The 15,643-nt window shown below is 41.8% G+C and overlaps 1 protein-coding gene across 1 annotated transcript; it reads right to left on the bottom strand.

The window, feature by feature from the left end:
• Positions 1 to 1,921: 1,921 nt before the first annotated feature.
• LOC110302298 (putative olfactory receptor 10D4) lies at positions 1,922 to 2,902 on the bottom strand. Its single transcript, XM_021173142.1, has one exon. The coding sequence runs from the start codon at positions 2,900 to 2,902 to the stop codon at positions 1,922 to 1,924; it is 981 nt and encodes a 326-aa protein (XP_021028801.1).
• Between the last annotated feature and the right edge of the window lie 12,741 nt (positions 2,903 to 15,643).

Raw genomic sequence — 15,643 nt, forward strand, 5'->3', positions numbered from 1 at the left:
GAAGCTCAAGAAGAAGGAAAACTAAAATGTGAATGCTTCAGTCCTTCTTAGAAGGGGGGACAAAATACTCACGGAAGATAGAGGGTGAGAATGACTTGGGAGGAAGACAGGAGGGGTAGGGGGAAAAGGGAGACAGGACCAGGTATGAGAGGAGATGGGGATGATATACAGAGGGTCAGGAATTTGAACAGAGGTGTGTAGCAATGGGGAATGGAGAACTAGGGGTACCCTCCAGCAAGTCCTAGATGCCAGGAAAGCAAGAGGCTCCCAGGACCGAACAGGGATGAGATTAGCTGAAATGCCCAACAAAGGGGAGGGAGAACATGTAGAGACCATATCCAGAGGTTAGGCAAGGCAAGGGGAAGGGGCCACCCACTCATCTCCATATTTTTAACACAGACTGGCTCCTGTCTAAAGGAAATACGATGGCAAAGCACGGAGCAGAGACTGAAGCAAGGCCATCCAGAGTCTGTCCCACCTGGGGATCCATCCCATATACAGTCCAAACCCAGACACTATTACTGATACCAAGAAGTGCTTGCTGACAGAAGCCTTGTATAGCTGTCTCCTGAGAGGATCTGCCAGAGTCTGACAAATACAGAGATGGATGCTTACAGCCAACCATTGGACTGAGCACAGGATCCCCAAAGGAGGAGTTAGAGAAAGGACTGAAGGACCTGATGAGGTTTGCAAACCCATAGGAAGAACAGCAATATCAACCAACCAGACCCTCTCAGAGCTGACAGGAACTCAAACACCAACCAGAGTACACATGAAGGTACCCAGGACTCCAGCCACACATGTAGCAAAGGATAACCTTGTCTGAAATCAATGGGAGGAGAGGCCCTTGGTCCTGGGAAGGTTCAATGCCTCAGTGTAGGGGAATACCAGGGTGGGGAGACATGAGTGTGTGAGTTGGTAAGTGAACACTCTCATAGAAGCAGGGGGAGGGGTAGGATGGGGGGGTTCTGGAGGGGAAATAGGGAAAGGGGATAACACTTGAAATGTAAATAAATAAAATATCCAATTTAAGAAAAAAAGAAATTGCAACATCTTGCTTGAAATTTTGTACCTAGAACCTTCTGGAAAATCTTTAAGTTTTCAGTATAGAAAATAAAAACAGAAGGAAAATTATATGCATATCATTCCTTCCTTCATTTTATTTTAAAATTTACTGTTTAGAACCATCTAGAACAAATATCTTTCATCTGGTTTAAATAAAATGTTGGCATTTGATAATAAAAATAAATAAATAAATAAATGTTGCCCCTGCTAATATATAGAAAATTCTGGCTCAAAAGCACTTTCTGAATTTACAGTCTCTGTTCTGCTATTTTAAGACATAGCTCAATGGTCACTTTTTCCTCTTAAAAGATAAAGAGCCATGTACAAAACACGGTTTTTCTGTGTGCAAAAGCAAGGAGAGAAGAAAGAAAGAAAGAAAGAAAGAAAGAAAGAAAGAAAGAAAGAAAGAAAGAAAGAAAGGAAGGAAGGAAGGAAGGAAGGAAGGAAGGAAGGAAGGAAGGAAGGAAGGAAGGAAGGAAGGAAGGAAGAAAGAAAGAAAGAAAGAAAGAAAGAAAGAAAGAAAGAAAGAAAGAAAGAAAGAAAGAAAGAAAGAAAGAAAATATATAATGTGTAGGCTCCATGTAAAACATGAAGTAGAAACAGGCAGTTTCATGATAAGCTACTGAAATGGTTCAACAAGCACAGAGTACATAGAACAGAAAAGATATATCACTTTAGCAAACTAAAAATGGAGAAACTTAAGGCACAATCTAGAAATTATTGCCAAAGATATAAATCTGAAACTCAGTCCACCCACACAAATTCAATGACATAACTGTTAAGACTCTTCTGAAAGAAGACAGACATACACAGTGGGCCTGAAACAGCTACAAAAATCCTCAGATAAGAATTTCTACTATTCCTTATAACCTAAAGGCTGGGCCCCTTGAGATAGCACCTTCTTCAGGGCTAATTTCACATCCTTGTTCCTCAGGGTGTAAATCAGAGGGTTCAAAGAGGGCGTGATGACATTGTTAAACACCTGAACAACAGAATCCAGCCAGGGACTAGAAGCAGGTCTGAGATACACAAGAATCACGGGGCCATACACCAAGATGATAGATGTCAGGTGGGCACTGCAGGTTGAGAAGGCTCTGCGCCTGCCTTCCGAGGACCGGATTTTCAGGATGGAGATCACAATACGAGTGTAAGAAGTGAGAATGAGAAGAAAACATGTGAGCGCAACGACACCAACATTAGTAAAACTCACAGTTCTTGCTAGAGAGGTATCTGCACATGCCAGGGACAGCACCACAGGAATGTCACAGAAGAAACTGTTCACCTTATTCGGACCACAGTAGGGTAACTTAAAAATAAGAAATGTGAGGATGCTCCCATGGACAAAGCCCCCAACCCAAGTGCCTACTGTGAGGCAGGTACACACCCTGTGGTTCATAATGACTGTGTATCTCATAGGGTGACAAATAGCCACAAAGCGGTCATAAGCCATCACTGTATATAGAAAACATTCTGTGCCACCCAGAGTGTGATAGAAGAAGACTTGGGAGACACAACCCTGGTATGATATGGTTCGGCCTTGCCGTATTAGGTAGTCCATCATCTTAGGAGAATTCACAGAAGGGAAGAATATGTCAAACACTGCCAGGTTCCCCAGGAAGAAATACATGGGGGTGTGGAGGTTGGGAGAAGCCAGGATGGTGAGGAAGATGAGCAGGTTCCCCAGCAAGGCAAAGACATAGAAGACCAGAAACAGGGCAAACAGCATGCTCTCTAGTCCTTCAGTGTTGGAAATTCCCAGCAGGATGAACTCTGTCACAGAAGTGTGGTTCCTCATGCTCATGGCACATGCAACCCTGGTGAAGAGAAGCAAAGGCATCCATAAGTAACTGATTCCTGACTAAGGGATTCCTATCCAAAGCAGTAGATGCAAACAAAATAAAGCCAGTGAGGAAAAGAGGACCAGGGATGAATCTGCCCTTGGCAATCAGTTAAGTGATGGACCACATTCAGCCCCAATATCCTCATGTGTTAAGTTATATAAAGACATACTTCATCTGTATATTTTCAAATGTCTTAAAGTAATCGACACTTGTCACCAGTTCTGTTTAGTCTCATCCAATCTGGCCTAACATCACATAAACTGTCATAATTCACATAAATGAATAAATAACAAAAAGAAACAGGAAGAACTCTAACCACGCACCAGCAAGTTGAAAACACATAGAGATGTTTTTCCTAATGTCTTTAGAGTAGAAGGATATATTTCTAATCCAAAATTGTATTTTGCATAAGATGGAATGGCATCTTCTCCTCTTGAATCCAAGCCATTGAATATACACAACTTTGCTGTTAACACAGCCTCAAATGTCTGACTTAATACTCTCAAGCTGCAGAGTATTCATGTATGATTTCCTTTGAGACAGTGTCCCCAATGGCTCCCTCCCCAGATGAAAGAAACATGAAGAAACAAAGAGAGTAATTATAGGCTTTCATCTCTTGCCTTATTCTGTTCTCATTCCCTTTTTTATAATTTTATAATCTGATATATTAATCCCAATTCTCTGTTTATATAAATTATGCACTGAATTATTATATACAGCCAACCCACCTTCAATAGCACACCAGAACTCATCTACTTATACTTCTGTACCCATTCAATATTTTACACTTAAGAATGACTATTGCTAAATAAATTAAGATAACGGGTGCTAGCAAAGATATAAAATAGAGAAACTTGATGCATTGCAGAAAATATAAATTAGAACAACTGTTATGAAAAAACAGGTTGGAAGGTTACCAAAAATTAAAGATAGGATTAGCATATGATCTTGCAATCTCATTCATGGGTATGTATACAAAGCAATAGAAGTCTGTGACAAAGATATATCTGCTTTCCTGTGTCCATAGTGGAACTAGTAATGAAAGAACTAAGTGGAGAAACCCCCACTTAATTCCCAATTCGGCGTGCACCCAAGAATCACGAACAGACGACCATCTTGATATAAAAGCATGAGGTAGTTTAATGACGGAGCTCCGGACCAACAGTATCTCACACAGGAGACAGTGGTTTTGACCACGAGGCTTGGAAGCTAGGGGTTTTTATAGAAAAGGGGTGGGGATGGGGGAGGAATTGGCTTGGTTTCACATGATTGGTTCATTTAAACATCAGCAGCCTGTTAACATTTAAGTTAGGTCAGAAGGGCGGGAGATAGGGAGGCACTGGGCCAGTCTGGCATGTCATTATCTTTATGGCTATGCAGCCTCAGGAATGTCTTAACGAAGGGCCTGCCCAGGCATGTCCTGACCTGTTCTACTATGTTCTCAGCCCCAGGTTTCAAAGCTCACAAACAACTCTTTGGGCTATTTGACATAAATTACATGAATCTCAGGTCTCAAGTTTTATTTCCTTTCAGTAACAACAGAATGAATCAAGTACGTGTTGTCTTCAGCAAGAGAGCTTTACTGACATCTTTTGAAGACAACCAATATCACTGGCAGTAGCTGAATTGTTAAGGGTCTATGGGAACTGACTGGTCAACAATTCCAAAAGACATAACATACTCCTGATGCTGAGTTTTTAATTTGTTATCCTGTGGGGTCTAGTATGGGTATCATTGTCCTGTTACATGTTAACTCCATTTATCATTTTTCTGTATGTATGTGCAGATGTCCTATATATGTAGAATCTCTAATGATAATATTTCTCTTTTTAAAAATCTCTCTATTTAAGGAGAGATAATTACAAGTATTACAAAAAGTTTCACTAACATAATTTTAAAAACTGTAAAACTAACCATTTTAAACATAGAAATGAGAATTAGGAGATACCTTAGCATTATCATAGACTATGAGTTTGACTGGGAGCCTTTCCCTCGGTGAATATGGTTGAAGACTTGCCACGGACTACCCTCAGTTGGCCCCCCTCAATCCGCGGGAGAAATCAGGGTTCCGGACATGTGGGCAAGGAATTGGCAATGAAAGGGGTGACAAACAGACACTGACGCAAGGGAGTATGCTGTATCTGAATGTAATTTGTCAAAGAGAGAATCAGTCTTATATATTACAGAAAACAAAGAAGTTAAGTGATACATTAAGGCCATCCAAGGGACACTGAAGTTATCTGATGCAAAATTACTTTTACAACAAAACAGAAGAATGCATACCAAAAGCTAACAGTACAACTGGGATCAAAAGCAGCCCCACCTAAGGTCAGCTTAATCTTAGAAGCCAGGGGCAAGGGCTTCATGGCCTTGCCATAGTTCCAATTCTAGTCTATTGTATAGTCCACCTTCCCCCTAGGCCATTGTAAATTCCTGTGTATGGGATTGGCTCAGCTATCTATAATTCTAAGTATTTACTCTAGTTCCTCTTAGACCACAACCTTCCTTCTTCCTAGGTCATTGTAAATTCCTGTATAGGGCAGTGACTCAGCTATCCATGCCCAGGGTCAGCTCAAGAACTGCCTAGGACATTGGAAAACTGGTGAAGGCTTAATCAAACTTAGCTATATGTCAAAATCAATCCTTAAAGGCTCTTATAATGAAGCAATATTGAGGGAAAGCACACAGATCCGTCCACCAACTAAAGCAAGGACAGATTTGGAGCATTCATTATTTCAGGAAGCCACAGTTCCAGGAGGCTAAGTTTCTGTGAACTTTTCACCTCAGGACTGTGTCCAGGCTTTTGGGCCTGTCACACGGGTCACTACTAGAGTGGATGTAGCAAAGACCCATCATGAAAGATTCCCAATATCAACATGGGGCCTCCACGTGAAAACACAAACAGCACACACACATGCACGCACGCACACACACTCAAACACGCACTCACACATGCACGCGCGCGCGCACACACACACACACACACACACATGCAAGCAAGCATACACACGGAAAGAAGAAAAATGTAGAACCCACAGCACTGAACTTAGAGACAATGCATACTTATAAATCCAGGCAATCTAATTTGAAAAATATTTCCTTCACTCTGACAACCCTCACACCCATTTCACACCACGCACTTCAGGGAATCACAAATTCATTCTCAACTTCTACATATTTGCATTTTCAGGGAATTATTTTATATGGAATTATAAAACGTGCTTCTTTGAGCTGACTTCTTTAACCTTGTTTCTAAATTCATAGAACCAGGATTTGGTTTTGCTCTTGGTGGTGGTCACTTGTGCTTCCTAGATATATGCTAACACTGTAATGTCATTTCCAGGTCCCTAGAAGATTCTTGGTACAAAGTTAGAACCATTTGTTGATTTCAAAATTGTTATCAACATCTAGACAGCAATGAGTTATTTTGGCTTGTTGTATTATGAATTAAACACTTAAATGAGTGATTGTAGACAAGAATATGTGTGTCAGTAATTATCCAGTTCTAGATAATTATCTCAATTTCTTCCCTCTGGGTCACTATAAAAAGCAACACTAAGTTAAGAAAAATCAGCACAACACTAATACAATTTATAATCCCCTCTCTTTTGGTTGCTCTTATTATACATTATATTTTGAAATTGTCTCCTAAATAATTCTAAGAATTAATTCAGATCTAGTAATTACTACCCCTAACACACACACACACACACACACACACACACACACAAACACAGAGAGAGAAGGCGGGGGGAAGGGAGCATGCAAATAGCAATTAGTCTGTTTATCTGCTTTGTCTTTATAATTTCCAAGAATTGGAGTTCTTGGCAAAACCCTGAGCCATTAAATAATGTGGCACGGGAGCTGGAAAATGTGTCATTTGTTTCAGTTTTTGTTTCTCAGTATCAAATCCCTCATGCGTTAAGCAAGTTTCCTCTGTAAATTTTTTGTTTGCCAGCCAGAATGAAGTTGGCTCATGGAACATTGTTCATAAAGATTTATATTTAATTTATGTACATGCCCATAATTTACTCTATGTATGAATAAAATGTTGAATCCATTCATAGGAAGTTTTTTTGAATATATAAAGATAAGGTAAGATGAAATTATTATATTCAAGTATTCACTTTCTGATTCACTTTCCTTCACCACCTTATTACACTTTCCACGAGGCAGCAAGCACAAGGCTGGCATGGATCTGCACCACGTCCTCTGCATATATGTTAGAGCTTTCAGGTTAGTGGTTTTATGTGACTCCTGAGTGTGTGGATGAGTGGCTCTCTGATTCCTGTGCCTTCTCTTAGGCTCTTTTCCTTCTGTTGATTTCTTTTTCCAATTTCCATGTGATGGTTTTTGTTTTATCTTTGCATACTTTTTGTTTGTTTCTTTTGTTATTGTCTCTTAGAAACTCATTATTTTTTCCTATTGGGAAACACAAATGGAAGGGGAGGTGGGAGAAACTGGAAGGAGCAGAGGGAAAGCAAACAGTATTGTATTCAAGATAGGAAGAAATATCCCTATTCTTATGCATCTCTACCCAGAACAATAATAATGGACTCTCAGGATAGGACCCTCTTACTTTTTATAATTAACATTGTTTTCAAAGAATAGCTTATCAGCAATATATATAGCTTTTCCACCTACTGAAGATGGAAAATTGAATTATATTTAGGACATTTATAGTTACCTGCAAATATTGCTCATACCCAGAACATTTACAAGATCATCAAGTCTCCTGACAACATTAACAGTCAGTAATTATATTCATTACTTAATTTCCCTGATTATTTTTAGTCAAGTGACAACTTAAGTTCAATATCAGATAACTAAGTTTTTTCATAGTTAAGCAGCTACTCAGAAATAGACATTTGAACCTAATTAGAAATTACTTGTATATATTTAATTACTTTTCACAATATTCTCTTCATTCTTCACTGTTTACATTTAATTTTAAAAAAGTGTGCAACTCATCAAGTTTTATTTATAATCCTCCCAAACAAGTATCAAAAGAGAATGGAATTCAGGAGAGCTGTTCCCAGGAATAGAAGTGACTTTGACACTGAAGAAGTATTAAAAAAGTATAGCAAAGTAAAAACAAAATTCGAGGCTTTTGGGCCCAGGCTTGGGAGTGTAGCCTTTGTGGCTTAGTGCTCCAGGTACTGGTCATAAAACAGATAGCGACATTCCTTCCTCCACCCACCTGCTTCCTGGGTTCAATTCAAAGAATGGCACCCTGACCATTACTGGAACCTGCAATGCAAATGTGCTATCTTTAGGGGCTCTTAGATTGTTAGGGGCTCTTAGAAACTGTCTTGAGAGATAACCTGACACTTGTGACTTTATACTTCCTTGTGACTCTTAACTGGTATTTTTGGTATTTTCCAACAACGCCCTCCCCACCTCCATGAATTGTGGTTTCTTCCTTTAAATACCCCCTTACTCAGCTACTCAGGGCGCCATGGTCCTCTACCCCTGCGTGGTGTATGACCATGGGCCCGAGAACGCTCTTGAATAAAAATCCTCTTGCAGTTGCAGCAAGACCGTTTCTTGTGGGTGATTTTGGGGTGTCGCCTCTCCTGAGTCAGAATGTGGGGGAGTCCTCACGTTGTGGGTCTTTCATTTGGTGCATTGGCCGGGAAACGCGACCACCCCTCACACCCGAGAACCGACTTGGAGGTATGGGGATCCCCTCTTGTGTGTGTGCCGGCCGGTGTCTCTGTTTTGAGTGTCTGTTTTCTGAAACGAACATTGGAACATGTGCTTGTTGTGTTGGGTTGTTTGTGTCTTGTCCTATGTTTCTGAAGCATGGCGAAGTCTGAGTTCGGATCCATCTGAGTTTATTAAATTTGTGTCTTGGTTTTCGGGTTGCGAGATCGTGGGTTCGAGTCCCACCTCGTGCCTTGGTTTTACACCTGGCAGAGTGAAATTTGTGTCTTGGTTTTCGGGTTGCGAGATCGTGGGTTCGAGTCCCACCTCGTGCCTTGGTTTTACACCTGGCAGAGTGAAATTTGTGTCTTGGTTTTCGGGTTGCGAGATCGTGGGTTCGAGTCCCACCTCGTGCCTTGGTTTTACACCTGGCAGAGTGAGGAACAAGTGTGCTTCTCTGGTTTTGGTCGTCTAGGTAGAAATGGATGCTGGTGTTTGTAGACGATGGGGTGATGGGGTCTGAAATGCGCGCGCGGTCGGTATTTGCAGCTGTCCTTTTGGGCCGTAAGGACCGGAGGACTGTGGTCGGCAGACGTGCTAGGAGGACCACAGGCTGTGGCCCTGGGGGACGCCCTGGGAGGTAAGGAGAGCCAGGGACGCCTGGCCGTCTCCGGATCGGTCAGAGGGACCGAGTTCTGTTGAAGCGGAAGCTTCCCCCTCCAAAATCGTCTAATTCTCTTGCCTGCTTGTAGAGGACAAGAAAGGGTCGAATGTGTCCGGATCTGTTGGTTTCTGTTTTATGTGTTTTTGTGTATGTGTTTAGAGCTATGTGAAAATCTAGAAAAGCAAAGGTAATTCTCATAGGTGCTTTATACCCTGACTAGAGATAGTTTACACCTGAGATGTGAGAGAATGGGTTTTGAGAAAAGCAGTACTCTCCGACTATCTGGGGATAATTTGGTAAAAAAATAAAATAAAATAAACAGTTTTAATTGGTCTTTGGAGCCCTGCACCTGTAGTTAGGAATCTAGTGTGGCTAGAGAAGCCCTGTTAGGAGCTGATTATAAACGCTGCTCTTATAGGGACCACCAGCTTCTCAAGTTCTTAAGTTCTATGGTAAGGGAACAAATGGCTGTTTTTCCTACAAAAATCTCTGTGCTTGTGATTATTGGATTCATCAGGTGACAAGGTGCTCCTCTCTTAAAATTACAGCTAGAAAAATTAAGAATTTTGTTTGGTTTAAATGAACAAATGTATGCGGCCATTTCATTTTTGTTTCTAAATAGTTTCAAAAGTATAAATATGTTTTTATATGTCTTGGTTATAGATTAGTGGCTCATAAGTTATTAGTTATGATTAAAAATTTGTAACATTGGTAACAAAAAGTTGACTTAAAACTGGTAACTCTGGGTTAGAGTAATTTAGAACTACAACATGCAGCATGAGACAATCCATGGGAACAGGTCTCTAAAGATACGCCTAAATTGAGTAATATTCTATGTAATTCTTATCCTAGAAATCCGATTTATAAAAGATAAGATTTAGGGTAGTGTCTTTTTGAAATATTGGCAGCTACACCTTCTTGTGTTTGTGTGCAGGAACAGGCCACCAAAATTTGTAGCAAGTAATGTTTTTGGAGTTCATTTTTAAAGAAAAAACTAGATTGTTTTCACTGTTAAAATTGGGTTTTGCTACTCAAAATTGTGGTTGTACTCTTATGTTACAAGAGAAATTAAAGGTTTCTCCCAAATCGCAGCCACCAGCCAATTCGGCTCCTCCAAAATCTATGAAGCCTCCTGAGTGGCCTAGTCCACAACCTTCCCCTTATCCACAGCCTCAACCCCAGCTGCCGAGGGAACCCTAAACCCCTCGGGGTGTCGAGAGGCGGACCGCTGCGGGTACATGGAACTGCAGAGCACAGAGTCCGGGCGGACTCTGGTGGACCCGCCCAAACTTTAAACCCTTCAGTACTGGTCATTTTCCTCTGTTGGTATTTATAACTGAAAAACTAACCACCCCCTTTCTCAGGATCCCCAACGCCTCACAGGGTTGGTAGAGTTCCTTATGTTTTCTCATCAGCCTACTTGAAATGATTATCAACAGCTGTTGCAGATGCTCTTAACAACCGAAGAGCGAGAGAGAATTCTGTTAGAAGCTAGAAAAATGGCCCGGAAGCCAACAGCGGTTTACACAGCTACAAAATGAGATCAACATGGGATTCCTTTTGACTCGCCCCAGTTGCGAATGCAACATGGCTGAAGGTAAGGAGAGCTTGAAAATCTAACGCCAGGCTCTGGTCTCCAAGGTGCCTCAAGATGGGCCCACTAATTTGGCTAAGGTAAGAGGTAATGCAGGGGCCGATCGAACCTCCCTCAATGTTCCTTGAAAGACTTATGGAAGCCTTCAGGCAGTCCACTCCCTTTAATCTTACCTCGGAAGCCCAGAAGGCCTCAGTGGCCTGGCTGGCCTCCATAAGGCAGTTGGCCCCCGATATCAGAAAGAAGCTTCAGAGAAAAGAGGGAGACAGTTAGGCGATCTAGTGAAAGAGGCAGAGAAAGTGTGTGTGAGAGAGAGAGAGGCGGGAGGCAGAAAAAAGAGAAAACAGGAGGGATCGTAGACAAGAGAGAAATTTGACTAGGATCTTGGCCACAGTGATAGGAGAGAAAGAAAAAGACAGGATCTAGACAGAAAACCTGGGCAACTGAAGACCGAGCCTCAGCTAAAAAGACTCAGCTGTGTCAGACTGAAGTTACTTACTTGAGATACACCCTTCGAGACGGGAAGTAGTGGCTAACTACGCCAAGGCAAGTAAGAAAATTCTTGGGTACTTGCTGGCTTCTACAGACTCTAGACACCTGGGTTGGCGACCTTAGCTTCCCATTGTACCTCCTAACCAAGGAAGGGGAAGTGTTTGTGTGGATCCCAGATCACCTGAAAGCCTTTAGAAAAATAAAACAGGCCCTACTGATGGCCAGCCTTTGTCTGACCTAACCAAGCCTTTCACTCTTTATGTGGAAGAGAGATCAGGGGTCACCAGAGGAGTCCTTTCTCAGACTTTGGGACTTTGAAAAAGGCCAATGGCTTACCTATCCAAGAAGTTACACCCTGTTGCCAGCGGGTGATTTTCTTGCCTGAAAGCTATTGCTGCCATAATCTGCTTGTCAAGGATGCTGATAAGCTCACTCTGGGACAGTAACTAGCTGTAATGGCATCCCACGCTCTTGAAAGCATTATCCAAAAGCCCCCTGACTGATGGATGACTACCAATGCTCCTGTGACACATCAGAACTTTTTGTTGACTGAACGAGTGACCTTCGCTTCGTTCCACCTGCTGTCCCACTGCGTGAGACTGCACCTACTCATCACTGTGCTGAGAAACTGGTACTTGAAATGATCTGAAGGATCAGATCAGCCTTGGCCTGAGGGTTCGAGCTGGTACACTGATGACAGTAGCCTTGAGGTTAAAGGTAAGCAGAAGGCGGGGACAGCAGTACGGTGGTGGACAGAAAGCAAGTGATCTAGGCCAGCAGCCTCCCTGAAGGGACGTCGGCCCAGAAAGCTGAACTTGTGACTTTGAGACAAGGTCCATAAATGGCAAAAGAAAAGTCTACACTGACAGCAGGTATGCTTTTGCCACTGTACGGAGCAATATACAGACAAAGAGGGCTGTTGACATCTGCAGAGAAAGACCTAAGATGCTGTGGCTAAAGAAAATCAGATAGCAGATCTAACTGCCAAACAGGTGACTCAAGGAGCAATGATCCTGGCAGTCAAGGAGCCTAAAGATTATTATGACATCAGAGAGACCAGCTTTAGATACACCCCTGAGCACTATCAAGTTATGGACAGTATTTGACCCACCTGGGGGCCAAGAAATTCAAAGGTGTGGTTAGGTCCTTTGACTGCTATGTTACAGGACTCTCTGACTTGACAGAAGAAATAGCCAAAAGCTGCAAGGCCTGTGCTATGACGAGGTAGAATTTACAGAAATTAAGCCAGCTAGATATTGCAACAAGTACTTGTTAGTGTTTATAGACACCGTTTCAAGATAGATAGAAGCTTTTCCTACCAGGACTGAAGATCCTAAAAGAAATCTTCCCAAGGTAATGGACCTGCCTTTGTTGCCCAGGTAAATCAGGGACTGGCCAAGATATTAGAGATTAGTTAAAAGTTACATTGTGCATGCAGGCCCCAAAGCTCAGGACAGGTAGAGAGAATAAATAAAACCATTAAGAGACCCTTACCAAATTGACAGCGGAGACTGGCGCTAATGATTGGATAGCTCTCCTCTCCTACCCTTTGCTCTTCAGGGTTAAAAACACCCCTGGACAGTTTAGACTGACCCCCTTATGAATTACTCTACAGGGGGCCCCCTCCACTGGTAAAAATAGCCTCTGTACATAGTGCTGACATGCTGCTATCCCAGCCTTTGTTCTCTAGGCTCAAGGTGCTCCAGTGAGTGAGACAGCGAGCAAAAAAGCAGCTCCAGAAGGCCTACTCAAGAGAAGAAGACCTGCTACATTAGACGTCTCTGCACAGAAAACCTTGAGACTCCGGTGGAAAGGCCCTTATCTTGTACTCTTGACCACCCTACTTTCTACCTTTATGAGACCCCTTTTGATTTTGCGTCTGCTTTTCATTATAGGTGCATGTGTGTTAAATAGACAAGTCACCTTTATTAGAACAAGAATTAGTGCAGTGCGGCTTTTAGTTTTGAGACAACAGTACTATGCCCTAAAGGATCAAATATGTCAGAGAAAAGATAGTGTCTAGTTCTAAGATTAGAACTATTAAAAAAAAAAAAGGGGGGGAATGAAGAAGTATTAAAAAAGTATAGCAAAGTAAAAACAAAATTCGAGGCTTTTGGGCCCAGGCTTGGGAGTGTAGCCTTTGTGGCTTAGTGCTCCAGGTACTGGTCATAAAACAGATAGCGACATTCCTTCCTCCACCCACCTGCTTCCTGGGTTCAATTCAAAGAATGGCACCCTGACCATTACTGGAACCTGCAATGCAAATGTGCTATCTTTAGGGGCTCTTAGATTGTTAGGGGCTCTTAGAAACTGTCTTGAGAGATAACCTGACACTTGTGACTTTATACTTCCTTGTGACTCTTAACTGGTATTTTTGGTATTTTCCAACAACGCCCTCCCCACCTCCATGAATTGTGGTTTCTTCCTTTAAATACCCCCTTACTCAGCTACTCAGGGCGCCATGGTCCTCTACCCCTGCGTGGTGTATGACCATGGGCCCGAGAACGCTCTTGAATAAAAATCCTCTTGCAGTTGCAGCAAGACCGTTTCTTGTGGGTGATTTTGGGGTGTCGCCTCTCCTGAGTCAGAATGTGGGGGAGTCCTCACGTTGTGGGTCTTTCAACACTATCAGACATTCTACCCTAAGATTTAGTTTAGAAGCTGTAGAAGTCTTTAATTGTGAATTGCAGTAACATTTATGTTACTTATATGTAGTAATCAATATGAGTACTAAATAATCTAATCTGAATTATGAATTCTTTTTTGTTAAATTATTTTATTTTTTACATTCCAAATGTTTCCCCACTTCCTAGTCCCTGCTCTAAAAGTTCTTCACCCCATCCCCCATCCCCTTTGCCTCTGAGAGGGTGCTCCCCCACCCTCACCTTCACACTCCCCATCCACCTTCCACTTTCTATCCTCCTTACCCACTGACGCCTGCCTCATCCCTCTCCTCCCTGCATCCATCTTCCCTGGGGCATCAAGTCTCTACAGGATTAGGCTCATCCTCTCCCCTTGAGGCCAGACAAGGCAGTCCTCAGCTACACATATGCTGGGGATCACGGACCAGCCCATGTATGCTCTTTGGTTGGTGGCTTAGTCTCTAGGAACTCCCAGGGTTCCGGGTTAGTTGATACTGTTGATCTTTCTATGGGGAAGACCAACTTACAGCTCCTTCATGCCTGATCCCCAATATCTTCTCAAGTTTTTGCCACATTTTATCTTGATACTTGATGTGGTGCCATAATATATAATTGAGTTTCCTTTTCTGTAATCATAGTTTTCTACATGAAAAAATGATAAATCTATTCATGCTGGGTTATAAATTGTTACTCTGATCATTTCCTGGTTTGCTAAACTTTGATCCAAAAGCTAGTTCTTCTAAATCTAGCTTATCAGTAATTATGATCATTACTAATTTCCCTGATTACTTTTAGTCAGGTGTCAACTAAAGTTCAATAGAAGATAAATAAGTCTGTTCATAGTTAAGCAGCTACTCATAAATAGTAATAATAGCTTTTGCCCTGGACAAAAAGTCTCAGCAAGTACAATAACTGGCAAGGTTGAAGAAGTGAAGGAAGCAGGATCCTGAACCTCTTCCCTGTCCTCAGTGGAATAGCTGAAGTAATACAATGATATAACTGATGTAGTCACAGCAAACACTTCTTTGCAGTCTAAAAACAACTAAACCTCCTGCATATAAGACAGAAATAAGGGAGAAAATGCAGTGGTTATTGTAAAGCCCAACGAATTCCTTTTTTTTTTTTTTTTTAAGGAACTCCATCTTGTATGAGACCAGAGGCTAAACTCTAATTCCGGGAAGAAAATCACAGAGTTCTCCTGAGCAAGCATCCTATGACAATCCATCCACCCCCCCCAGCAATAGCCAATCAAGCTACAATAGCAGGGTCAAGGTATATATAGATAATGTAAGGCATCCTACAGAGAATAGATAACTTAGCCATCCTGTTCATCAGCTGCTTTTGGTTCTGTGTTCAGTTCCCTCAGATTACTCCAGAAATGCAGATTTTTTTCCATTTTTTATTAGATATTTTCTTTATTTACGTTTAAATGTTGTCTCCTTTCCTGGTTTCCTCTCCAAAAACCCCCTATCTTCTTCCCCCTCCTCCTCAACAGAGGAATGGATACAGAAAATGTGATACATTTACACAATGGAGTACTACTCAGCTATTAAATCAATGAATTCATGAAATTCTTAGATAAATGGATGGATTGGAGGATATCATCCTGAGTAAGGCAACCCAATCGCAAAACAACACACATGGTGTGCACTCACTGATAAGGGGATATTAGCCCAGAAACTTAGAATATCCAAGACAT

The sequence above is a fragment of the Mus caroli genome, unplaced genomic scaffold, assembly GCF_978045245.1.
Source record: "Mus caroli unplaced genomic scaffold, Mus_caroli_1 scaffold_11, whole genome shotgun sequence".
In the NCBI taxonomy this organism is placed as follows: Eukaryota; Metazoa; Chordata; class Mammalia; order Rodentia; family Muridae; genus Mus; species Mus caroli.

Excerpts from the sequence above, each read along its gene's own strand:
- LOC110302298 (XM_021173142.1), bottom strand. The coding sequence starts at position 2,902 with ATGCCTTTGCTTCTCTTCACCAGGGTTGCATGTGCCATGAGCATGAGG.